The following is a 26,914-nucleotide window of genomic DNA, read 5'->3' as shown; positions in this document are numbered from 1 at the left end:
TTTTTAATGCTTCATCTGCACCCCGCTGTAATGTTGTTATTGTTTTATGTAAAGCATTTTAATTGGTTTTGTACATGAAATGTGTTATAAAAATAAACTTGCCTTGCTGTACTTGTCCTTAGATTTATCTACTTTCCAAGTATCTAAAACTATTAAGTATCAGCTGCTGCCCCACACACTACAAACAGTGACATGCAGCTTATACATTAATGCTTCAGTAATGTTATTATATCTTGTACAATAGATTGTAAGTCAGAGAGACCAAACCAACACTCTTTCTCTGACATCTTTAATAAATTTTACTGCTAGCATTTATGTATCCATATGAAATTATAGATTGATGTGGAGACCATTTAATCAAAATAACAGGATCAAAGAGCAGCATAAAACACAATTTATTCTGTTAGCTGATGTAGAGCATGTGGCAGCATCTGTACTGGATCCAATATCTACATTGTGTGTATGAAAGAAAGAAATATTTCTTCTTCTGTTTTGCAAGATACAACTCTCAATCCATTGTAATAGAAAACCTCCTCCATCAGGCCCTTTTATAATTAGGAAAAGCTATTATTATTGTGCTCCACTGTTGCCTACGTGCCCCAGGATGTGTTCCCCTAAACAAGGTCAGCATTCCTGTTTTGTCATCAGTATTCTACGAGAGAAGAGGCACTTTATCCACAATGCTCTTAGTTTGGTGGGGTTCATGGGGCTTGTTTTTCTTCCATAGATACAAGAAGGCCTTACTTACCAGATCTGGGTTTCCACATACATGATAACTATTATGATTTGTCCTAAAGATGCTAGGTTGTGGGTGAATAAGTCATGTGTGCCACCAACAAAGGACTGTGACATTTTCTTAATATTCTTTTAGAAAAAATCTGGATTGCATTGGTACACAACATTCATTTATGATGTGCTGTTATAGCTAATTTAGACATGAACATTTTGCTCACACAGTGTCTGCATCTGTCTAAAATGCTGTTAATGAAATCTGTTCATCCAATTACTTTGTTACAGTCTATCCAATAAAAAAATTGGTTTTTGTTCCTCAAAATAGGACTTTTTACTTTTTTTTATTTATTTATTTATTTTTTTAACGAGGAAATAAAAACATGTAATAAGTTTTAGGTTTCTTGTGGCATGACTCTATACCTTCTACCTCATTATGTAAGGGATGAATAAATATGGTAATATGGCCCTGCCCACTAACAGATTACACAACCTGCCCTATACATTTTAAGTGTACGTTATGCTCTCTTTAACACTTCTTTTTATTATTATTATTATTTTTACTTTTTTACTTCTCTTTATAACTTCTAACTAAATCATAATGTTTTTTGGGGGTTTTTTTCAGCATATGGCCATCAAAATGTACAAAATCATTTTAAGTTATCTGCTTGTAGTGTGGAAGAACTGAGTCTGATCCCTGCTTATGCTCAATTCCTTAGAATAAGTTTAAAGCCAGCCTTAAGCATTCAAATAGTAAATGTCCGGTAAATAATAATATAATTTTAAACTTCTTTTTAAAAAATATATATCACTTTTCTAAACAAATGTATCAATGTGCTTCACACAGTAATAAATAAAAGAAAAAAAAATCAAGTAAAATAACTTAAAACTAAAACAATAGTAACAACATACTTATTGTAAGGCAGCAGTTCAGTCCATATAAACTAACACAAAGAGTAAGGGAATTTGTAGTATAAGTATTTATTCGCTTTAATATTGCTTCTTGGCAACCAATCTTATACCACTGGAAAGCACGCAGACCATCATCAGCTGCTTTAAGTGCTGTGATGTTAACAAAAACCAGACTAAAACCTCTAAAAAATTTTGTTTTCGGCTGTTAATAGCAATGGCACAGATGCATATTTTATTTAAAAGAAATTAAATAAATGGGAGCTTGGGTTACTGATAGTCCAGATTAATAAGTTTACCAATTAAATTTCTCTTTTTTCCATCAGATTCATCTTCTGTCTGAACAAAGCCTCACTGCCCTCTTTGGTATGGAAATTTTCTTTGCATATCACTATAATTCTACTTGTTTTGTTTATTCTGTTTGACATCTGAAGTAGTGGTTCCATAACGGGTTTAGATTGGCTCACAGTGAAAACTGACTCATGCATTGGTCTGAGTTTATCATCATAATTTTAATCAACAAGCAATGTTATGATTTCTGCAGCAGTCAAAGGATTTAAGAGGAAAAATATGCTAACATCTCTTCAGTATTTCCCTGCTAATGAGATGAAATGTGCCCCTGCAGAAGTGAAATAAAACCCTTTGGACTGGATGGTTTGTGTGGCTGCTCTGATCACTGAAGCTTGATGCTGTAGGACAGCTGCTGCTGTTCATCGTCCCCCTGCTGAGACAGAGCCTATTTTAACAAGTCAGACCCATTGTCTTTTCTCAAGAATGACCAGAGAATGTGGCAACTCCTTCGGTCACATAGTCCTCATTTGTGTGTTGGAGATAGGAGTGAGGGGCAGGACGTGGTCGTGATCCCCCTTCCCCCATCATTCACGTCACCGTGGGAGCACATGCCATCAGAGCTAATTACCTGCCTGGAGGGTCCAATTAAGACGCTCTTTAATGCACCCTAACAATATAACCTCAGCTATATAGAGGGCCTACAGTATAGAGCAGGATGTTCATAGCAAGCTATTAGACTGTCATTAAACTAAAAATTTTTGCATCTTTTTATCCACATTTGTTGAGGCAGGAATATTGGAAATCGAGGGGGCAGTGTTTAAAATTCAATAAATTATTCCTACCTGAATTGAGCCCCCCAATAAAGAATCTTCATACCTCATTAATTTAAGGAAGGGCTTAAAAGATTTTAAAGAAGACACTTGAAGATGCAGTCTCTATGAATGACTGATATCATGGACTAAAGATGGCCATCAAAACTACTTCAGTTAGTTTTAGTTTATTAACAAAAAACTCAATAATCATAATCAATCAAAAAGCAGTAGGCAGAAGCAAGAACGTTTCAGTTACAAGTCATTCATGCTCAATATTCATGTTCCTCCAGCAATGAAACAAAGGCAGAACAAATGGGAGTCTCCATCATGTATTTGTTCAGTGTATTATTTCTAAAAAGTCTTTTAAATTTTATTATCATTTCACAGGATTTCATTTAATTGATCAGGTTGTTCCACAAATTAAGTTTTGTGTTTGTTCTTACCCCATATTTCCCCTGATCTTAAACAGCCCCTAAATACTGTGATACCTTTTAACGAATAAGTAGCGATTACTGCACTACAGGTCACTACTTCAAACATGTGTAGAAGTACACTGTCTTCTTCTTTGTGCTTTTTAAAGCTAAATTTGTACTCATGTGGCATCTGCGTACTGTAGGGCTAGTGCTCTAACATATCCTATAGAGACAGCCTGCGGTAGGAAATTTAAATAAGGTAACACATTTTGATAAAACACCTGTAATGCAGTTTTAAAACTCAGAAGGTTCTCATTTCACACAGAGTTGTTTTTCAGTTCAGAGATACTGAAGTAAAAAAGGTGGCATAAATTCACCAGCTGGCATATATGTGGAACCACAACAAGTAGAAATAAGTGACTCATCCTAACAGAATAAAAACAAAACAGCTATTTTAAGAAAGTGATCCGATACCAATAGAAAGGGTAATATCTTGACTATTTATTTAGATAAAATCATCTGTATTCTTAATTGAATGACTTTATTATAACCTACAATGCAACTCCACAATTCAATTCTTATTTTTCTACTTATTTTGAGACTGTATTTGTAGTTTAATGTGCTTCCACAGTATTACATGCTTTTCAGCAGTTTGTTAAAAACTGAGCTGTTTTAGTGAGGAGTAAAGCCGCCCCAGCTGGATTCCAGCACCACTTTCAGATAATTATCATAAGACATGGATGAGTTGTTCCATGGATAAATTTGATCACAAGGTCAGAGGAAGGGAAGGACAAGTGAGGCAAAGTTCTGAATACTGGATGTGTTGGTGGCCTGTAATTACAGCTAATATGGATGGCTGGCATTTTAGGCATGAGTTTGGTAGCAGCAGATTTCTGAGTTTTCTCAGTGGTCTTTTTATGGCCTGAGTCTGACTGTCATATTAGAGCAGGTTCTGGCTGGATGCATGTCAACAGGAAATGTAAACCTAATTTATAATTTTTACATACTCATTAAACCTGTCAGTGGCCCCTCATGATCTGTAGATGGTCCGCAAAGAAAATGCTTAAATTAGGGCAGAAATGTTTCTTAGAACATGTTTGTAGTGACTTCTAGATAATTTCTTCTGAAGGGAAAAGAGATACCAAACAATGACAGTAAAATGCATCACCCACTTTAACAGAGCAAGACTACCTCACTCTACACAGCCCCACCCAATTCTCGAAGAGTTGGGAGTTGTATAAATTGTAAATAACAAAATGCAATGATTTGCTAAACTTATAAACCTGAATTTTATTGCTAGCAGAACAAAAACAACATAACAGATGTTGAAACTAAGGCATTTTACCATTTCATTGAAAAGATGGTCTCATTTTGAAATGATGGCAGCACATCTCAAAAAAATTGGACCAGGGTGATATTTATCATTGTGTAGGATCTCCTCTTCTTTTAACAACTGTCTGTAAATGCACAATGAACTGTGTTCACAGTTATTCCTCGAAATGTTCCTTAGCCCATGCAGTAATTTCCAGTACAGAATCATTTCTGCCTGAGAGCCAGAAGATCCCCAGCATCCAGTTTTGACCTTCAGACTTTTCCCAAGCATACAGAGATTCCTCCTGATCCTCTGAATCTTTTGATTTTATGCACAGTAGATGATGTGATCTTCAAAATCTTCACAATTTTATCTTGATCAAATTCAAAGTGAGCTAATATTTTCCATGAAATGGTAAAATGTCTTCATTTCAACATTTGATATGTTCTATTTGGAATAAAATGTGGATTTAAGAGAATTGCAAATCATTGCTTTCTGTTATTTATTTACATTTTCCACAGTGGCTCAACTGTTTTGGGGGTAGGGGTTGTAGTACGCCCACTCTTTTAGCTAAAAGAAAAAAAAATCATTAAGGTTGAAACCATGTTTTGCCGTTTTCAGCATTTAAAATGAAGCATACACAATAGTCATCATATTTTAAGTTTTGCAAGAACCTGCATGAAAGCTGATATATTACACTTTTTTATAACCATTATAGTTAATGAGATGATTCTATTTCTATGGATGGAAACTGAGAATAATCTTTACTTGAAGATTTATGTAGAACAAAATGCAAACGCTCCTTGTGAAGATGTCTGTTTATCTAATATTAGCACCTGTGTTTACTAGACCCCTGCATTAAAACTAAAAAAAAAAAAAAAAACAAACAAAAAAAAAAAACGGTTATGCAGCTTTCCATCATCTAAAACTAATTATACTACCCCAATTCTTCTTTTTGTTGTCAGTAGAGGACACTGATTCGGTTACTTTGGTGAAATACTGCTCGTGGATCTGAGGATAAACAGATTTGAACCAGATCACTCGAGGCTAAATGTTCCACTTTACAGAATTAGACTTTTGGTGTGGTGACAATGTCTTGAGGAACAATTTAATCTAAATCACAATAAAACGGTTAATTTCTCTGTTCATCACACCTTTCACATAAGTAAAAACTGTTTTCATGTTTTAGAGCCACTGAGATGCACAAACCCTTTTTTAAAAAGTTCTTTGTATTTTAGTTTTAATCCAGTCTTATTCAACAGCTGCCCTGCTATTTAAAGATACTTGCAAATTTAATGTAGTGGTCATACTGGTGCTGCCAATCAGATCTCAGTTTCACGTAAAGATTTTCTATAATTTCTTTGCTGAGGCCAGGCTGCAACATCTCAGAAAGCTCAACTCTGAAGCAAATATAAATTAACATACCAATATAACACAATTTATATATGTGCTGCCTATTAGCATGCTAACATGTTCATTAAAATGTATAGAAAACATACTGTATTTGTTAGCATCTTCTGCCATTTGATGGCGCATTTAAGCATCAACAGTTTCCAATAAAACATCTTCCACTTCTTGGCTTCATGTAGATCCTCTACATCCAGAATAGTGTAGAAAAAATAGGAAGAGATTTATAACGCTTCTGTAGAAAGGTGCTGTACACACTGAAGGACAGGTGCCTTTGCAGAAAAAGCCAATTGTGACTTATGAAGAGAGCTGTCTTCCTATTTAAGTCAGCTCCAAAGTATTTTTACTCCTATGCATTTCCCACCATCAACCCCACTTCCTGTTGGAAAGGGGAGTAGTAAGAGTCCTTGATCTCAAGAATTCCCCCTCCAAGTCCTTTGTTTTGTTGTTTAGTAGCAGGAGTTCTCACCAGTTCATAAAAATATCTACTGTTGTCTGCTGCCCTCCTACTCCTCCTGAAGAGCCTAACTTAGGTTTGAAAGTGACCCTTTTAAAAGTTTTTCCATATAATAAACTGAACTGTATTAAAAGCATGTAAATGCACTGAGAAAAAAAATCCAACCACTGCTTCAGGTGGATTAAACTGGAGTTAACATCTCTCTAATGTTTCACTCAGACTCTTCAATAAATAATGAAAAATTCTTCAATTAAGATCGAATGGAGTTGACCCTCGGGAGGTCACGAGACCCAAATGCTGCTGCCCTCTATTTACTTTGATAGCAGCCATTGTTCCTGTGGGACGGAGGGTGGTGCTCATCTCCCCTGATGGCTCACTCGAGGGTGACGGTTTGGAAAGTCCACTTTGACCCTTACCGTTGCAGCTGAGGGAGTGGACCGTCCTTGCACTCTCCTTCATCCTCCGAGAAGCTCTGACTCTGCTTGTTTGACCTTTCAGGTGAACTCTGGACACTGTCTATGTCAGTCATGTCTTGACTAATTTAGGCTGAGGACAGCCACAAAATCAAGCTCATGTCTTCTCCCCCCAAACATCACTAAGTCTTACAGTCACATTTGTGATCAGACAACAGCTGCATTAACAGATTAAACAATCCTGATTTACAGAAAACATCTGGAATCCATTAATCAAGCTGTTCATACGTGTTTAAGTTGAATTCAAACATATTTATTAATAATAGCTCACCGTCTGCTCCTTGTTCTTTTAACACCAGTTTTCCACAAGTAATTTAAAAATATTACCTAATTGTTGTAGTAAAACCTTTACAAATATACACTTTTCAGGTAACGGCTTTAGGATATACATTTCATAGATCTATAGCACCTCCTGAAGCATCCAGAGGACACTGCCGCCTCAAAAACAATTTAAAATTCTGCAAAATTTAAACATACTTAAACAATATACATACATTTTATGTCAAGTTATGGAAGCAATTAGATACAGCTTTATTTTGTAAATAAAAAACAAAACTAAATACAATATTCCAAGAAAACTTACAAGGAGTGACTGACAAAAGATTATTATTGGAAAACATGTACATTTATTTTACAACTCCTGCTTTTAAACAGCAAAAGTACAGTTTCTGCCATAAGTATAAAAAAGTTTGTATTTGGTCCTTATTGAAACTACCTAACATAAAAAAATATTTACATGCTGTAAGCTCACTGCTTCACTAAGCTGCAACATGACAGTCCATGTCCACCATCTAGAGGCGACTGCAGAAACTGTCCAAGCACCAAAAATGACTGAGGTTAAAATTGTAAATAACCATGAAATTGTGATCAAAGAAAATATTAATTCAAATTCATATCTGGAATGAAGACATTTTTTTATTATATATTTTATTATCAATTAGAAAAAAATCCTTATTTTTTTTAGAAGTTTGAACACAAAAACTTTTGTTTCCAAATATTGGTGACCATTGTTACAAGCAGATTTTAGTTATTTCTTTTTTTTTAAAGCTGTATGTTGAAAACAACTCCATTTTTTTTTACTCCATTTTAACTTTAACTCAAAAATACAGCTCCATCATAAGCACACACAAAAAAACAATCACTTTATAATATGAGGACAAAAGCTGCCTAGAAACCTGTACATTTTTGTTTTTTGTTAACAAAAATATATAATACGACTTAAAGGTTTTATCAAAAGAATTTAAAGTTTTTAATATCTATACTGTACAGTAAACAAATCATGAACAGCTGCAGTCAGAATGGGACTGGGGATCTTCCCGATTTCAGCTAAGCAGAGTATTGTGAATCTTTCTGACAATCTTCGTCAAAAGGTTCTTGCCTGGAGTGAACGATGCCACGATTTCCTCAATCTGTTGCATCCTACAAAGAAATGAAAATATTAAACATACTTTGTGTGCATGTTTGTTTTTCTAACAGGCTTTAAAAGTAATTTAAGTGATGCTTTAAAGTTTTTGAACCCTTTAGAGTTTGCTATATTTCTGAAAGGTATTACAAAACAGATCAGATTTTCTTGGCGATCATAAGGTCAACAGAATGGGTCCAAATGTTAATTTTATATTTTGAAGAAGAGGTTTAATGCTTCAGTACAGCCAAACCAAGGTCCCTAAATTCATTAAAAATGAATGTGGAGGCATCTGAAGAGAGGGTATCCACCAGCTTCCAATGCTGAAGTCGTTCTCTACAGATGAACTAGACAAAGTTCTTTCAAGCTGAAGTTCAGGACTGATGGCGGTTAATAGAAATGCTTAATTGTAGATATTTTGAAAGATGCTACTGCAATGTGTTTTTTTTTGTAATGTTTCATTTTTCTCTTAGACCATGATTCTGTAGTAAATCTTTGAATTAAGCTCATCTATTTGGACTTTTCTGATAACCTGAATAATGTATCAGATCATGTGTGTGAAGAAAACTGAATGGTTCCCAAACTTTCAGCATCACTGTAATGCAGATTGAACATTGCTGAATGCTGATAGAGTACAAGCTCACTTATTTCTAAGCCGAGTTCTACTTACGTCGTGCTTCCAATCATGTTCTTGAAACTTTCTACATGAAGGACACAGAGTTGGTCGATCAAACTGGTGGCAAAGACCACCTCAAACTTTGAACATTTCTTCAGACTGCTGAAAACGATGTGCAATCTGAAAGAAAAAGAATGTGTAATATTACTTTCTTTTTGACACAATGTAAACTTACTAAAACTGCACAGTAGAAAACAAGTAACCACTAAGCACACACACACGTTTCTTAATACAAGTCCTAATAAATGTTTAGCACCACAAAATGTCATAATATTCTTCACACAGGAGAACTATATCACACTCTATGGCTTTACTGCCAAAGCTGCAAAGTCAAATCCCAAATATTCAACAAAAACTCAGCTGAAGTAAAAATGAGTGCCACAGGTCAGTGCTATGGATTCTTCTGTGCATGGATATTTGATGGGGGGGTATTAACCACCTTCTGTGGAAACAAGTTCTTACCGAGTGTCCATGCAGCTGATGTCGAGTATATTAAGCCGTAGACCCCCCCACATTTTCAACAAACGCAGCTCCTCTCCCAGCAGACGACAGCGACTTACAACTAAACTTACATCACGGAGCAGCTGAAAAAAAACGAGGGAAAAAAAAAATTAATTAATTAAAAAAAAAAACACAAAAAAAAAAAACAGATGGGCTCAAAGTTTCTATTTGACTTTTTTTTTTAGCAAGAAATTTTTTTTACTCATATATGCATTACTTCTATGCTACTTGCATGCTTCTATTTTCTTCAGTCCATCATTAGTGGTGCACCAGCTAGTATTTTACACTGGTGGACTACAGTCAAGTTGTATTTTGTACATATGTTAAGTTTTCTGCAGTTTATCATTTGCAATCGCCGAGTAAAGGTTTCCAGAAGAGATCAACCTTAAACAGGCTTGAACATAAGCTGTATATCATAGCATGCTTCTGCACATATGCATTACTCACACCTACCTTTGGAACATGCCTTTGTGTTGGGTATTTCTCCACCCAGGCTGATTCTCTTTCAATGAACTTGGAGACAAGTTTGTGAACAAGATGGGCATAGAAGTCTGACTTCTCATCTGGTTAAAAAAAAATAATAAATAAGTGTATAAAAAAATAAATAAATAAATGTGCAGAACCATTTAAAATTTTCAACACACTTTCCAATTGAATCTAATGGGAAATTGTGTCCAAACTTTAATTCTCTTACCGTCAAGTTCCAGTTTGAAGGCAATGTCTGTAACTTTCTGTTCAGATCCCGTGTCTGCCAAAAGAGGAGGACGTTTAAATGTAATAGTCTTAAAATGAAAAAGACATCACAAGTGTTTAAACTCTTTCCACACTGTGCCTAATATTGTTACAAGGTTTGTGTGGAGAGCAAGCCCACTGACAAAAGACATGAATGCCATCCCTAACTAAGGTGTTGTGAAGTACTTAGAAATCACCAATTCGGATGTAAAAATCATACCATCTGCCTTTTCAAACACCAGCTGCAGAAGCATAGTCTCATGAAGAAAAGCGTAGACTGTACAGTTTTCCCTTTTTTCTCTTAACTTCCATTCGTTCACCCTGAGGTAAATATACAAACATGGTTTCATGTTAAAATGTATTTTGCACTCAAAATAGGCCTCAAGTTGCTGAAAAAAAACCAAAAAACAGTGAACAGAGAAACTGACATATTGAGCATGTTGATGTGACTCTCCAGGTTCATCGTCTCAGCTTTCAGTCTATTAAGTTTACTTAAATTCTGCGTTTTCTGCATCTCCAGTTCAGATATTTGTCTGAAACAATAAACAAAAATAATCATTTACATATTTATATCATTCCTTTATATCTAGAAACACTCCAATCAAAAGTGAATAAAAAACTACTTTATAGTCTCAACACACCTGCTCTTGTCAGCCAAAGCTTCAGTAACGTTGTTTGTTTCTGTTAATACAACACAAAAAATGTCAAATTAAAAACTTATTTAGTTCATGACAAAACAAAAACAAAGCAATTGAAAGAATTATGCTGTATTGCAGAGCACCTTCCTGCAGTGATGCCAGACTTGGCTTTTCTTCACTACCGTTTTCTTCAACCGCAGCAAGTTCTAAATAAAGGAGAAAAAAATAAAGAAAATAAATTTCTTTAAATCAGCTGACAATCTAAGTTATTTAATCCAGTTAGTAAAAATCTTACAGAACAGGCTAAAATCACAGAGAACACTTATTTCTCCACTGTAACCATACCCGCTTCTAATTCACAAATACACTCGTCCAGACTTTTTATCATCCCGTCTGCCTCCTCTATTGTTCCTCTCAATTTCTGCTGCTCCTCCTAAAAGAAAAAAAAAACAAAAAACAAACCTAATTTAAATTTCAGACTGATAAAAAGAAAGGGCTCAATTTCAGTATTCTAGGGACTTACCTGATTAGCCCTCACAAGAGTTGAGTAGAGGACCTCCTTCATTTCATGAGACTGAATTTTGCTTGTTTTTCTGAAGAAGTTATTTTGCTCCTTTAGTTTAGCACCAAAAGATTTCATCTGTTGATTCACACAAATGCAGGGGAAAAAAAAAAGATCTTAACACAAGTTAATTAACAAGGGGGACCAGCTAAATCTAAATAGTCATACACTTGCTTTTTTTTCCACTGGATACAAAAAATGTTTTTGTTCTACAATCAACACAACATTTGCCCATCTGACAGTTAATATAACATGAAATAAATAAGAATTATTTATAGTTTTAGAAAAGGTATTCTTTAATACCTCTTTCTCCGAAGAACGCCTCATTTCCTCCCACAAATGCCTGTTAACAGTCTTAAGAGGTTTATCAAGATCCCTCATTCGAACCTTCAACCTGGAAAGAAAATAAAACAAACTTTTTGAGCCTTAATTCTATAAATTGTATTATTTTTTTTATTTTCTATAGTTAATAAAGGTGGAAAAAACAAACTTTTTACCTGGAAACAAACCAAACGTTTAGACAAACGTCCTTACTTATGAAGAGTTTCATTCTTTTAAATCCTAAATAAGTTATAAGACCTGAGGTGTACATACCCTTCAACCTTTTCTGTGAGGGTCTTGATGTCCATCTTATAGACCAGCTGTTTAGGAAGGCTTATATGCCTGCCTTTTAATAAATCCAGGGGTTTGGTATCTGTGTCAGACTGAAGCTTGAAAACAAAACAAAACATGAAGGTAGTCCATTTATTTAAAGCAAACTGTCAATATGCATTTTTTTGTATTTTTATTTGAGTGAAGAATAACCTACTTTGCCAGCAACAATACTTTGGCGAGGATTATGGATGACAAAGTCTATGTTGAAGAGTTTGAAGAACTCTAAAACCGTAATTGTGCCGTCTTCCAGTTTCTGTAATCAAACATTTAAGTGAGTCAGATATGAGACATGGAAAACAAATTTCCCCAATTTTTTAAAAATGTAAATAAAAACAATGTACGTTCTGAGCATCACTGTCGTAGTCTTCTATCTGGGATTCAAACAGACTGTTTTTAATAGCTGGAAAGAAAAAAATATATAATAGTTAGAAAACACCAATCAAATAATGACCCTAAATATACCCACTAATTTAAAACCATGACAACTCACTTGATTCACATGCAGCTTCACATCTGCTGGCTGTGTGGCTGGTGCTGGAGAAATCAATGGTGTGTGTGGTGGTGCGAGTGGAAGCTTTATCCCTGTCAAACTCAACAGCATCCGATTGAGGGGTCTGGAGAATAATAAAGCAAGTACAATAAAAAAAATAAATAAGTGAAGTAAATCTCTAAAAGCAAGAGACATTGTAATGTGGAATAACTTTTCAAATTAAAGCTGTACCGTACAACCTGCTACTTTTTATTATTATTCACTTCTTTGTTTTATTTATGTAAATAATGCTGTTTTTTTTAAACAGAAGGATATAGTGACCATTAATGAACTTTATACAGGCGTTATACGATTTATATTTAGAAGTCTACTATGAATTCATAGGATTCAGTTATTTGGGTCAGGTGGAGGTTTTTAATTTAAAACATCAATGCTGGAAGAGCTAACTTTAGTTACGTAAACCCTACCAGCAAATTAAAGTACAATTACAGCAGTGGAAATGCAAATTATTCTGATTATATCTAAATTAAAAAGGTAGTGGCTTTGACTTTACATTAAATGGAAATAAAACCCTGAAATGTAACAAGTAAATAATGATGAAAATGTACAACAAAATAAGGTCATTAAAGGAACTTTGTGTATATCTTATAATTAATGACAAGTTAAGCTTTTCTTTTAAAAACAACTTTACAATATATAGTTCTCACACTTCATTCATGCATAAACTTCAAAACTGACCTACCAGTTCAGTAAACTTAGTGGATGCTTTCAGTCTCTTCTCATCTTCCTTATTGTCTTCATCTTCTGGCAGAGATCTCTTTTGTCCATGGACAGTCCTAACAGACTCTTCCTCAAAGACGTTTTCCTCCAAAGGCTCAAACATGTTGAACTCATAGAAAAGACCCTCCTTTTCAAAGTTTTTGTCAGGACTTCTGGTTTCCAGTGTTTCTGATATATCCTCATAGCTTCCCAGCTCTTCATCATAAATATCACTGACGTTGTCAGAGTTATTTAGCTGACTGGTTATGTTGACAGTGACTGTCTTTGTAGGTTCCCCAGATGTCATCTTCTTTGTTCTTTCTGTGTTGTCTCTCTGGGGAAGTTTTGGCTTAAATCCTCCAACTGAGAGTCTTGATATAAGTGTTTTTGTCTTCAAATTGAAAGGGGTGGCAGTAGATGTAGCACAGAGTTGTTCTGCTTGCTTGAGACCGAAAGCTTGTGTGTTATCTTGCAGGTTTACCATTTCAAGCTCTAGTTCCACTTCTGGTAGAGATGTGGTTTCATCATTTGAGTTTTTATTCAAGTCCTGGTTCAACTGAGGCAAAGGAGCTGTGCAGCTATCAATGGCCATAGCATCTGGAGCTGTATTTATGATGTGACTCAAACGTCTGACTTTTGACTGGAGATTAGCTAGACTCATTCGTCTAGATTTCCTTGAACGTGAAGCGTCACCATCTTGGTCAACAGTGCTTGGTGAACTTCCCATTTTCTGGGACTGATAAGCTGTAGGTGCTGGTTCGTTTTCTTCTATGGTCTCAGTTTCATTTGAGTCAAGAGAATCTGGAGGGTTTTTGATTTCTGCATCATCAGAGATGGGGGATCCCAGTGCTCCATTGTTCTGTGAAGTCAACTCTGCTTTCAACAAAAGATCAGAAGTGGGGCCTTGTGCAGAGGAAAGACTTTGAGAAGTATCATCTGTGCACATTTGTTCCAAAATGGAGCATGTTTGAACTTTAGTCATGTCCATATTTACGCTGATTTCTGGGCAGTCTGTCGTTTTATTTACTGTCTTTTCCATGACAGGTAAAACCAAACTTGAAGCTTCATTTTCAGTACTCATGTCAGGTTTAAGCGGAACCAAAACAACATTTGAATCCGTTTCTTGAGGAAATAGAGTATCAGCAGCCTCTGATGTTGTTTTATACAGCGAGTTGTCAAATTCTTGATTTACACCGTATGCTAATGAAGGCCTATTTGAATGCGGAACACAGGTCTCATTGTCTGACTTCTTTACACCAACAGGGAAATTCAAATTTTCACGGTTGAGCGGAAATTTTTCAGAAGTTAAAACCAAGCCTGACGCAGAATTACTTGCAATATTAACAGTAAGGCTGCGGGTCATATCCATAGTTGCGTCATTTGTGGTGGATGTGGTTCTCTCCCCACATGTAGGAACAAAATCCATATTTTGATATAACTTTGAGTCAACATCGGTCATCATGTTTACAGTTTGACTTTGTGACATAATCACAGACGTGTTACTTGCAGTTAATCTCACAGGTTTCTCAGGGTTATTGGGTAATAATGCCACATTTTGGCTCAACTTTGGGTCAAACTTGGCGGCGATGTTCACTGTGTGGCTTCTTGTCACATCCATGGTTTCATCATTGGCACTGTACCTGTTTTTTTCTCCATTGGTAGATAATGGAAGCACATTTTGATATGACTGCAGATTTAAGTCAGTGGACGCATTTACAGTGGGACTTCGTGTCACATCCATGGCATCTTTCTTTGCCATTTTCTCTCTGTTAGCACTTATGAGGTTCAAATTTTCCTCTGATGGTGCATTTATATCAGTGGCAATGTTTACAGTGTGACTTCTTGTCACATCCATGGTTGCGTCATCTGCAGTCAACCTCACGGTCTTCTCTTCATATGCAGGCCTGTCCACACTTTGGTATGATTGCTGTGGTAAATGACTGACAATGTTTAAAGTGTGACGTTTTGTCACATCCATGGATGTGTCATCTGCAGGGAGTCTCGTGGTCTTTTTTCTGTTGGCAAGTAAGAGGTCCACATTTTGATGTTGCAGCATATTTAAATCAGTGGCAATGTTTACAGTGTGACTTCTTGTCACATCCATGGTTGCATCACCTGCAGTGAACCTCACGGTCTTCTCACTGTTGGCAGGTATGAGGTCCACATTTTGATGTTGCAGCATATTTAAATCAGTGGCAATGTTTACAGTGTGACTTCTTGTCACATCCATGGTTGCGTCATCTGCAGTGAACCTCACGGTCTTCTCTTCATATGCAGGCCTGTCCACAGTTTGGTATGATTGCTGTGGTAAACGACTGACAATGTTTAAAGTGTGACGTTTTGTCACATCCATGGATGTGTCATCTGCAGGGAGTCTCGTGGTCTTTTTTCTGTTGGCAAGTAAGAGGTCCACATTTTGATGTTGCAGCATATTTAAATCAGTGGCAATGTTTACAGTGTGACTTCTTGTCACATCCATGGATGCGTCATCTGCAGTGAACCTCACGGTCTTCTCACTGTTGGCAGGTATGAGGTCCACATTTTGATGTTGCAGCATATTTAAATCAGTGGCAATGTTTACAGTGTGACTTCTTGTCACATCCATGGTTGCGTCATCTGCAGTCAACCTCACGGTCTTCTCTTCATATGCAGGCCTGTCCACACTTTGGTATGATTGCTGTGGTAAACGACTGACAATGTTTGAAGTGTGACGTCTTGTCACATCCATGGATGTGTCACCTGCAGGGAGTCTCATGGTCTTTTTTCTGTTGGCAAGTAAGAGGTCCATATTTTGATGTTGCAGCATATTTAAATCAGTGGCAATGTTTACAGTGTGACTTCTTGTCACATCCATGGATGCGTCATCTGCAGTGAACCTCACGGTCTTCTCACTGTTGGCAGGTATGAGGTCCACATTTTGATGTTGCAGAATATTTAAATCAGTGGCAATGTTTACAGTGTGACTTCTTGTCACATCCATGGTTGCGTCATCTGCAGTGAACCTCATGGTCTTCTCTTCATATGCAGACCTGTCCACAGTTTGGTATGGCTGCTGTGGTAAATGACTGACAATGTTTAAAGTGTGACTTCTTGTCATATCTATACAGGCGTCATCAAAAGTAAACCTCACAGTTTTCTCTTTGCCTTCATCTTCAGCATCAAATGTGACCTGATGAAAACATTCAAGAGGAAAGCAAACTATTTTAATGGAAATATTTCCTAGCCACTATCTGTAAGAAATATAATAATAAAAAAGTCTGCAATGCATAAAAAAAGGCAAATGTTTATTCTTACCTGTCTTTGCAGTTTTGTCTTTAAAGACGTCTGCACTGAGGTTTCCATAGCTAAACATGGAGATAGAGAAATGAGAAACAGTTCAAACATAGCAGCTTCCTGATTATAATTCCAAACATTCAGTCATCACAGTAAATTGTCTCTTGCCTTATTTTATATACCACAGGCAAAAATAAATAAAAAGACAGACTGCAGAACATAAAAAATGGTTTTTAAAATCTGCTAATTCAAAGGTTAGAAGTTTTAGTGTTTCTACTAGAGTTAATTAAATCAGGTTTGAAATTTCTGTACCTTTATACTTTGATGTCCCAGTGGCTTCATTGCTTTGCTGCTGTGAAGTCATCTCTGTTTTCTTTAAGTTAACACTTTGAGGGCGCATGCCTTTGGTGGTCAAAAGACACTGAAGAGGATCATCTGTACCTAGACCTTCTGCAATGTGAACTTCAGTCATATCTATGCTTACATCATCTTTAGGACAGATTGCAAATCCATCATAAGATTTTACACTTGGTTTTGATGTATTTGTCAAGGGGTTACTAAATCTTGAGTCAGAATGGTGTGTAGATGACGATCCATGTTGAGGTGGACCACAGGTCTTGATTTCTTGTTTCCTCACAGAAGGGACTGAATCCGACACTAAATTGCTGTCTATATTGACAGTGAGGCACTGCGTCATATCCATTGGCGCATCATCTACAGTGAACCTCACAGTTTTCTCCCCGCATGAGGGTGCCAAGTCAACATTGTGGTATAACTGTAGTTTTAAATCAGTGAAAATGTTTACAGTTTGACTTTGTGTTACATCCATACAGGCATCCTCAGCAGAAAACCTCACTGTTTTCTCTTCATGGTCATCTTCAATTTCAGGTTTTTCCTGTGGAGAAGACCAGACATCTTGAGTGTACACTCTGTATAAGCCTTTCCAGTCCATAATTAAAACAAATAACCCTCTATAAATAAAACACACGCCCAGAAAAAAAAAAAGAAAAGAAAAATCAATTAATGAAGCAGGGCTCGAAATACCATGTGCATGTTTAAGTTTGTGCGTGTGAAATAGAAGTGGTGTACCTAATTTATGAGCATTTGTGCACCTGTGCAAGTAAGGAAAAAGCTTGTAACTTGCTGTGTTGCAAACATCGTGACTCCGTCGCTATACTTTGAGAGTATTTCGAACCTTCTAGTGACTCTTTATTTTAACTTATTTATTTTGTTAAGAGACTAACTACAACAACCCAGCAGCATATTCACTTCAGCACCCAGACTAACAATGAAACGTGCATATGTGAAGCTGCTGCCAGCTGATCCGCCCTGCCTTACAGTAAGATATCAATGTCTATTAATGTAGACAAAAACATTTAAAACGTTAAAAATATGTTACCGCAACATGCTGTGCTACATTAAAAATGGGGCTGGACACGTTGTTGTGCTATCGCTTTAATGCATTAATTAATTGATTTTACCACACTTTGCAGCATATTTAAATCTGTGGCACTGCTGCAGTGATCACCTGACCCAGTTACTATCAACAACTCCACACAAGTAAAACAAGTGCATATGCAATGAAAACTCACTCCTAAGGTACTGCGCTTGTTTCATGGAATTACTACACTTAATTATTTTTGTATTAAGATTTTTAAAAGTTAAATATCCTTGATACAGGCTAAACATCTCATCACCTTATTACTGAGCAATGTCCCATCATCTCCTGCTTATATGTCATAAAGGCAATTTTAAACAAAAATTCCGAATTGTATATGAACTGAATATTTATACAAGTTTGAGGTCTTTATTTGTGTCTCTTAACCATCACTTATTTCCACACATTATATACAATCTGAGTTAGTTGTTTTGTTTTTTGTCTGTTCCGGCAGGAACACACACCTGATGGCTGAAATTCACTATTGGATATTGTTTAGGAGGAAGGCAGCTTTACGCAGTTCTGACTTGTCATCTTTTAACCAATAAATATGAAATTTTCATCCTTCTTTGTCATACATTTTTAATTTAATTACATTCAATTTTTAAATTTACAGGAAATATTTTAAGAAAGGAGAACACTGTTTTTAAAAATCCGCTATTTTTTGGACAAACAAGTGCTTTTAAAACAAAATTTACTGTACTTTTGTTTATATATATGTACTTTTAATATAAAAGTTTGCAATATAATAGATTTAAATCATCACTGAATTTTGGTCTGTAGCAGTATGATTAATCGTAACTGAAAATCTTAAATTGTTACGCACACTAATAAAAACCAAACCAGCCTTGAGAAACTAAAAAACTAAAAATAAATAAATAAAACATTTATATGTGCGTTTTTAGTTTTTTTTTTTTTTTTAAGATTTTTATATGATTTTATAAGATTAGATTTAAGATTCATATTTCACAAATTTGGATTTTTGCACCTAAATTATTTTTGGTGCGAGTAATTTGTTGCCATGTAAACCAGCTCCCCTTTACTCTAAAAATGTATTTCAAGCCCTCTGAAGGTAAGTTAATTTTCACCCTCACCTGTTGTCTTTGTAGCTGTAACTTTACAGATGGCTTTATTGAGGTTTCCATGCCTGTAAGTGAAGATGGGGAACATAACAAACAAAGTAAGAAATCAGACCATAGTTCTCCTTTTAATCATTTACTCTGCAATGTCCCAGTGAGAGCAATCATGTAAATAATTCCCGTATCTGTATCAGGAACCGCAAACATAAAGACATCACCATCATTGTAATAATCCATTTCATCACAGCTTACAGAATTAAACCAGTTTCACTGTAAAATATATGGGAAATTGACCTGAATCTGACAGGAGCAATTAGTATACTAGACTTGAATCAAAATAAACTGGAGGGTTTGTGGCTTTCATACCTTGATGGTTAGGGAATCTGAATCCACTGCTTTGCTGTCTAGAAGTCACATCTGCTTGCTTCCGACTTTCACTGAGAGGGTACACGTCTTCTGAGGGAATGAGAAACTGAAAAGGATCGTCTGACCCAGTGAGTCCTGGGACGCGCCCTGTTTGCGTTTCTGTCAGGTCCAAGCTTGTATCATCTTTAGTGCCAGTTATGCCTCCACTAAATGGTTTTCTAATGCTCCCACTTGTATTAGACAGGCAGTTTTCTTTACCGGCACGTGGTCTTGGCGTTTTATGCTGTGACAGGGAACTATTTGCATCGTTGGTTGTTTTAGAGGTTGGTGAGGTGATAGGTTTTCTTCTGTGAGTGTCAGGATTTCTGCTGGGGTCACTTGGTCTGGAAAGACTTGCAAGAAAGTTATTAAATCCTGCATCCAAAGTATTTGCAGAGCTTTGCACTGGAGCTAATGAACTGCTGGCAATGTTCACTGTGTGACTCTGAGTCATATCCAAACACTCATCATCTGCAGTGAAGATGATTGTTTTCTCTCTGCATTTATCTTTTGGATCAGAGATGACCTGACAAACAAAAAGACATCAGGTTAAAGCATAGCCATGAAACCTTCATATAAATCAGGACTGTTGAGTTTTTCCAAAACATAACATGTTTTTATACATGTAGTTTAAAAAATATAAAAATAAAATAATGTCAGTCATTCTTAAACTCACAATAGGTCTTTGATGTGGAGCATGAAGAAGTGGGTTTATGAAGGATTTCTTCTCTGAATGTAAAAAATGAGAAAATTATTAGGATCCAAAAAGTTATAAAAGTTTCATTTAATTTTGTTAGGATTCCCATTAGAGGCAGCAAAAAGCTGCAGCTATTCTTCCTGGGGCCAGTCATGTCGAATTATCATTCATACAATAAGAACAATAATCATACAAAAACAACAAGTAATGTAAAGACGTATCATGATAATACAAGACAATGAATACAGGTGCTATACTAATAAACAGGTAGGCATGCACACTATAATAATATAATAATGATAATACCAAAAACCACCATTGTCATCATAATATAAATAAAAACAGCAGTAGCTTTGGAAATGCATAACAGCATGCACGGCACTAGCATCAGTACACTAATATACAAAAATATCGATAATTACAATAATAATAAAAGCAAAGCTTAAAACAAATCCATATAGCATAACAGCAAATTCCAATAATATACGACCTTGTAATATTATAATGACAATAGAAAGTACTGTTTAAGTAATAATTTGAAATTGTATTTACTGCTAGAAGATTAAATATTTATTGGAAGTGAATTCCATTAATACAGTTCTCTAAATAAAACAGTTCTTTTAATAAAATTACTTTTTACAGTAGATAAAAGTGCAATTGGCAACAGCATGTCTAGTCATATAATTATGTTAATCTTTCCTAAAGTATAAATTCAAATATAGTTTAGAAAAGGTCTTAGTTACAATTGTGTTCCTACAAAATACTAATGAATAAAGTAATCTGTTTAACAAATAACCAGTTTAAATTTTATATGCATTACTGTAACATTTGACCTGTAATTATAACCTAGTGCCGTGCGTGGTGCTCTATTCTAAACAATTTGAATTTCATTTATTAAATCAGACGAAGCACTGGTCCAGACTGCTGGTCAATAGCCAAGATATGATTATATTAATCTTTGGGTCATTTGTTTTGTCACGTTAACTGTCAAAAATAGAGCATTTCTTTTAAAATGCTGCGTAAAAAAAGTTATTAGACACTAAAAACACAACATAGTGAATGGGGCATTCAAATGCTGTCAGCCCAGTTAGAATAAGATGTGTGACTAAAAAGAGACAGATCATGAAAAGAAAGACAAACTCCTCCTGAACAAAAGAAGACTTTAAACCACAATGAAAAGGTCAATTAATACTTATCAGCAACAATAATCTGACCTTGACCTGTATATACTGTGGAGTATCTCCTAAAGTAAACTCAGTCAAGTAGTTCATTACAATGCTGAAACACTTTCATAAAAAGGGATTTCATACCTTTTAGGTCAGATGATCCCAACATTTTACTGCTCTGCTGCTGTTGAATCTCTGTCATCTGGGATGTTATTTTGTCCGTGTGGGCACACATGGCTTCAATGGGGAAAAGACACTGAAAAGGATCATCACCAACTCCAAGAATACGGCCTGTCTGAGCTTCACTGATGTCCATGTCCACATCACCTTCTGGACAAAAGGCATGTCTTTCAAATGATTCGCCAATCTTCCTGCTGGAATTATGGGACTTCGGAACCTGATTTTCTTTGTCCACATCAGCTCTTTGAGTTTTATTCTGGAACAGGGAGCTGCTGGTTTCGTCGGAGGATGGCTCAGCAAAAGGAATCATCCTGGTGGTCACAGTATCGGTGCTTGGTTTGGAAAGACTTGCAAGGAAGTTCTCAAATCCAGGATCCAAACAAGGTAATTTTGAAGATAAGTTTCTCTTCTCTACACTTAGATCTGAGCCTCTGCCTGTTGGTATTGGTACTGACCCACTCTTCATATTTACAATATGACTCAGGGATACATCTGTGGATTGATCCACAGTCACTTTTCTGTCTTCACCAGCAAGTATGTCATAGTTTTGCATGGATATATCTCCAAGTAATTCTGCATCATTGGCGATGTTGATGGTGTGACTATGGGTCATGTCCATGACTGCATCCTCCATGGAAAACGTCACTGTTTTCTCCCCAAAGTCATTCCCAGTGTCAAAATTGACCTTGTGAAGATGCATAACATTATATTAATGCATAGTCACTTAATTTAAAATACAAACAAACAATCTACTAAAAAACAGAATTGAACTTTTTTTTTTTTTTAAATCACTTCAACCATAATACTGGAAAAACAAAGTGACATCATACTCACCACATCCCTTTGTTGAGAAGCATGAAGAGGAGCATTCAGTAGGTTTTCTATACCTAAATAAGTTCAGATAAATTTAGTAGCAGTGATTTTACACCATATCAGATCGTGTTTGCTGTTCAGGGGAAAAAAAAAGAAGAACGAAACAATATTCCTACCCTTGATTTGCTGATTCCCATCTTCTGGTTCCTGGAGCCTTTTGTACAAAAACAATTTAAATTGAGACCAATAGATTTGACGGGCTCAGAACTAAAATCCTAATATACCTGAAATATGATTTCAGTAGAAGAGCTTTACCTATTTTGTGTTGTTGCAGCAGCTGCAAAACAACAAAGGTGGACAATTATAATGCTGCTTAAAACCTAAAAAAATCTCATCTATGCATATATAATGCATATAATACGTACCTGCTGCCATTAACTCTTGCAGAGGACTTCGAGCAGGGGAGGCATTCTTGGCATCCCTGACAAGGCAAAAAGAGAGAAAGTAAAGGAGTGGGTTAAAAAAAAACAAAAAAAAAAAAAAAAAACGATAAATGAATTAATGCGTGCTGATTAAGATAAAATGACAGCATCCCTATATGAAAATGAAGCCCAAGTTTCTCATTTTTGACTCACTTTGCAAACAGTAGAACATCATTGGCAGGGGCAAAACTGACTCTCCTTGAATTCCTCTTTTCCAATGGTCTGGTATTTTCCACCTTTAATAAAAATAAGAACAATATAGGAGCTAAATTACATAGACATTAACATTTGATTGTTTGTATTTTCAAAGGGGGAAATAATACTAGGTAATATAGTGGTATGTCAGTATTATCACTGTAACATAACTTTACAATTACCTTATTTTCCTGTTGCTCTGGGTCACGACAGATGGTTGACTTCCGCGGAGCTTTTAAAATCTGAAAATGAGAAGTGCAATTTTACATTTCAGGTTATTGAATAAATGTACTTTGTCCTTTAAAATATTTGCGACACAAACCGAAGAAATGCGCCGCTTGGAAAATCCGCTGCCTTCACTGTAACATGAAATACAAAACAGCTTTCAGCAGATGTAAACAACAACATTTAGGCAAAGAAAAAAAACAAATAAATTTAAAAAATAAAAACATTTATCATCTCTCAATATTGCTATTTTAACTCACGCATTCTTGGCAGGATCCAGAGGCTCCATGTTTAACTATGAGAATATATATATATATATTAAAAGAAATGCAAAATCAAAGCGACTACAAACATTAATGCTAAGAAGACACATTTTTTGTTATGGGATATTGATCAAATTTCACTGGCATACACTATGTGATTGGCTAGAGAGCATTCTATTAATTGTATTTATCCATTTACTAATTTTCATTATAACACTAAAGTGAGCCGCAGTAGCCACCTAGCCTGACAGTTTGCATTAGAACATAAGGTAACATCGGGAGACATGACTATAGACAAGATACAAGCCTTTTTAAATGTTTGGTCAAACTCAATTAATTGCAACATATATCTGCACAATAAGACCTCTTATCGGTGTTTCCTCTGTTAACGCAAGCTACTTAATCCAATGAAAAACATATCCTAAAAATCGAATAAATTACGTTAAAGTGTTAGCTTGCTAACAACAAAATTGACCAGACAATAACTAAGCACATAAAGAAACATGTCGTCACGTACCTCGCAGTAGCTGTGAGCTAAATGTCTCCTTTTACCATCGATACATTGGTGTTAGTACTTGTCAACTAAATGAAAACAGTTCTTGTTATATGTGTATTTAGCAGTGGATAAATGCGCTACAACCCGAAATTAACATCGACGAGTTTAAAAGCTAACGTCTTGAGTTTTGAATTTAGCCGCCCTCACGCATGCGCAATGGGTTTCTGCATATTAGATTCCTCTTACGTTTTCGTCTGTTCTTTACTCATTTTTTTAATCATCAATATGTAGTTTCTCAACAACATATTTCTTATTAAAATTTTAATAACGTTCATCTGCTACTGATGTAGAAATGCAAAATTACAAGATCTATGAAGACCAGAAATGGTCGATAACCCGGAAGTTATTGTAGAGGGCGGGACGTTTTTAAATTTCGTGGACCAGTTTGACTGTTGACTAAGGGTTGTTACAAAGGTAGGGATAAAGTCTGACATTTTCTAATCTTTTCGTTTTCACGAACATTTTTGTTGTTGTTTTGGGGTCTTAACAAATGTAAGTTGATTGGACTTTTATCAGACAATGAGACAAATCCGTAGTTGTAAAAACTTTTTGTATTGAAGAAACACGCGAATCAAATAAAAAAAATAACGATGATTTTAACCTGCGGGTATGATTTGCGTGTTTAATATAAACATTTCCTACCTAACTCAGTCACAATCAGTGATTGATTTGGTGTAGGTTATTGGAGAATGTATTGAGACATTCAGTTTACTTTGTTATGACGCTAGTTTGTCTTTTATTCATACATTTATGGTCACAAATATTATGTTTGATCTGATTTAAAAAATAATTAGAAAATCAGATTTCTATAGGAAATTTAATATAATGCAAACCCACAGAAATTGTGCTTTACTTTTAAATGTAATTCTTATCCAGTTAAACTTGTTTTCTTTTTTTAAATCAACACACTTGGGTCAAAATGTTCCTCTTATAGCCTTTTGTTAGGTGATTTTACTTTTTGGAATTTGCATGGGACAATGAACCCATTGACTTTAAAGGCTAAGATTTGTTTAATCACTCTCAATTCTCCCTAGGAGTGTGTGTGAGTGTGAATGGTTGTTTGTCCCTATCTGTGTTGGCCCAGTGATGGACTGGTGACCTGGTGTACCCTACTTCTCACCTGCTAAAATGCTGGGATAGGCTCCAGCTTATCCCAGCATTTGTCCCTATACAGGTGTCTTATTTACAGGTGTGTTACAAACAGTGGAAAAAGGCATGTTTTCAAAAATCCCAAGAGGTGAGCTCATTTATTTTATCTCATACTTTCCTCATGATTTTAAATTTTCTGCATTAGTTGACTAAAGCTGTTGTATTATAAAAAAATATTTCCAGGTTTCAATTTACCAACAGAAGCTAGGAAAAATGACCATAAACTTGAATCCAAAGATACAGCAACTGTATCCACAGCAGTGAATGCTGTCCATAAATCAGATGGTAACCTTAAAGGCCAAAAAGAAAATATGCCAAGGTAAGGAACAGATGATTTCCCCCTATTGTCACTTTGGTAAATTTTTTTATGGTGTAAAGAAGAATGTTTGGGATAATCTGTACCCATTGGTTCTGCCTTTTTGCTTCATAGCTGCTAAATTTTCTTTTGTCTTTTAGGAAAAATGTTGCTCCCAAAGTTATAAAAGGGTATGTTATACATGATATTACATAACCTGAACATTCAGTGGGATTAGCCTCTTTTTGTCTTTTTGATTTACTGCAACTTTATCACATTTGTTCATTTTCTGTAGGGTCTCCTCCAGGTACGGGCATCAGGTAGAGCTGAAGGAACAAAATCAGCACTTGATGGCTGTAAACGAGGACCTGCAGAAAAACCTGTCAGAGACACAGGTAAAGAAAGCAACAACTAAGAGCATTCATTTTTATTTATTCAGCATTTGCTAAAGTCATTTCACATTGCAGCAAAAAGTTTCTGAGCTGGAGCTGCATGTCAGTGAGCTTAAAAAGGAGAATGCAGAGGTCCAGAAACACCTACAGGACTGTCATGTTCTGTTAGTGTCTGCCAAAGTAGACCCAGGTAAAACCAAATATGATTTATACAAAGATCCCCAAGTGTGTCGTGTTACCTGAGAACTGAACACCAAACCTTTTTCTTAGTTTTAGGAGAAAGAGTTGGAGATGCTGCAAAGCAGAAAGAAGACCAAAGGAAAGAAGTTATGGTACATTTATTTATTTATTTATTTTTGCCTTACATGACTCTATATATACAGTCATACTTAATTTGTAATAAACATTAAATCAAACTCACACGTGGCTACAAACTGGAATACAATAAAAATTAAAAACTCATATTTGTTTTATGTCATAACTATATAAAAGAAGAAAAACATGCATAGTGGATTTCTATTCTAGACGCACACATTGTTTTGGCAGTCACAGACAGAGCTGCCCTCTTAACATCTTTATCTTTATTTCAGAGTATCTCTACAGACCTGCTAAAGGAATTAAAAGCTTTTGGTGACGCTGCATCAGTGCAGCGTGCTCAGCTAGAGGTGAGTCAGACTCAGCTTTATTGGTGTCTTGCTTTAAGTGATCAAATTCATTTCTTTGTTTTACCATGGTTGATGTTTTGCTGTGCCACATTAAATTTCAGGAAATCCAGGCAACTATGGTAAACTTCACAGAAGCACGAGGACACATGAAACAAGAAAGGGAGAATTTTTCACAGCAGGCGGCTGAACTGGAAAAAGCTCTGACAGAAGCAGAAACACTCCTACTGTAAAAGTGTGCAACAATTCTCAACAGAAAAAAGAAATTTTGTATATATTTATGTGTATAATTAGATATAATGCGTGATGTGACCCAAACTTAATAAAGAATAATTTAATGGGTTCAGCATCTGTATGTATTTTAAACAGTGATATAAACACACACACTTAGTAAGCTCTTGGCTTGAAAGAATGTAAAGTCACTTCA

General features: G+C 35.6%; 2 protein-coding genes across 8 annotated transcripts; one reads left to right on the top strand and one right to left on the bottom strand.

Annotated features, from left to right (window-relative positions):
• Nucleotides 1-7,317: 7,317 nt before the first annotated feature.
• On the bottom strand, nt 7,318-24,165 carry knl1 (kinetochore scaffold 1). Of its 4 annotated transcripts, none has more exons than XM_041976256.1 (35): nt 23,951-24,165; nt 23,431-23,465; nt 23,268-23,304; nt 23,128-23,187; nt 22,904-22,986; nt 22,694-22,749; nt 22,584-22,605; nt 22,445-22,482; nt 22,290-22,342; nt 21,420-22,140; nt 20,089-20,141; nt 19,374-19,938; nt 19,023-19,075; nt 16,803-17,385; nt 16,512-16,561; nt 16,291-16,386; nt 15,845-16,041; nt 15,333-15,718; nt 13,201-15,083; nt 12,459-12,582; nt 12,310-12,368; nt 12,123-12,221; nt 11,909-12,024; nt 11,618-11,708; nt 11,276-11,392; nt 11,098-11,185; nt 10,896-10,958; nt 10,756-10,795; nt 10,543-10,647; nt 10,335-10,435; nt 10,077-10,130; nt 9,836-9,945; nt 9,344-9,465; nt 8,876-9,001; nt 7,318-8,222 (listed from the first exon to the last, which is right to left on the bottom strand). In XM_041976256.1, exons 2-35 carry the CDS (start codon nt 23,457-23,459, stop codon nt 8,126-8,128), a joined length of 6,477 nt encoding a protein of 2,158 aa, XP_041832190.1. In that variant the 5' UTR covers nt 23,460-23,465; nt 23,951-24,165; the 3' UTR covers nt 7,318-8,125. The 4 variants fall into 4 exon arrangements, with proteins under 4 accessions (XP_041832190.1, XP_041832192.1, XP_041832191.1 ...); XM_041976258.1 differs by lacking the exon at nt 15,845-16,041 and adding an exon at nt 16,094-16,167 and having other exon boundaries at nt 15,333-15,469; nt 16,291-16,392; nt 16,515-16,561; XM_041976257.1 differs by having other exon boundaries at nt 15,333-15,469; nt 15,719-16,041; nt 16,291-16,392; nt 16,515-16,561.
• A 144-nt stretch (nt 24,166-24,309) lies between these two features.
• On the top strand, nt 24,310-26,820 carry knstrn (kinetochore localized astrin (SPAG5) binding protein). Of its 4 annotated transcripts, none has more exons than XM_041976261.1 (9): nt 24,310-24,403; nt 25,130-25,226; nt 25,322-25,457; nt 25,595-25,624; nt 25,729-25,828; nt 25,901-26,015; nt 26,096-26,157; nt 26,416-26,490; nt 26,592-26,820. In XM_041976261.1, the coding sequence occupies exons 2-9, from the start codon at nt 25,205-25,207 to the stop codon at nt 26,718-26,720; spliced, it is 669 nt and encodes a 222-aa protein (XP_041832195.1). In that variant the 5' UTR covers nt 24,310-24,403; nt 25,130-25,204; the 3' UTR covers nt 26,721-26,820. The 4 variants fall into 4 exon arrangements, with proteins under 4 accessions (XP_041832195.1, XP_041832197.1, XP_041832198.1 ...); XM_041976263.1 differs by having other exon boundaries at nt 24,346-24,403; nt 25,164-25,226; XM_041976264.1 differs by lacking the exon at nt 24,310-24,403 and adding an exon at nt 24,429-24,481 and having other exon boundaries at nt 25,164-25,226.
• The last annotated feature ends 94 nt before the right edge of the window (nt 26,821-26,914 follow it).

This window comes from Melanotaenia boesemani, chromosome 22 (genome assembly GCF_017639745.1).
Source record: "Melanotaenia boesemani isolate fMelBoe1 chromosome 22, fMelBoe1.pri, whole genome shotgun sequence".
In the NCBI taxonomy this organism is placed as follows: Eukaryota; Metazoa; Chordata; class Actinopteri; order Atheriniformes; family Melanotaeniidae; genus Melanotaenia; species Melanotaenia boesemani.
Note: the sequence above shows the minus strand (reverse complement) of the source record. Positions and strands in the feature narration are given on the sequence as shown.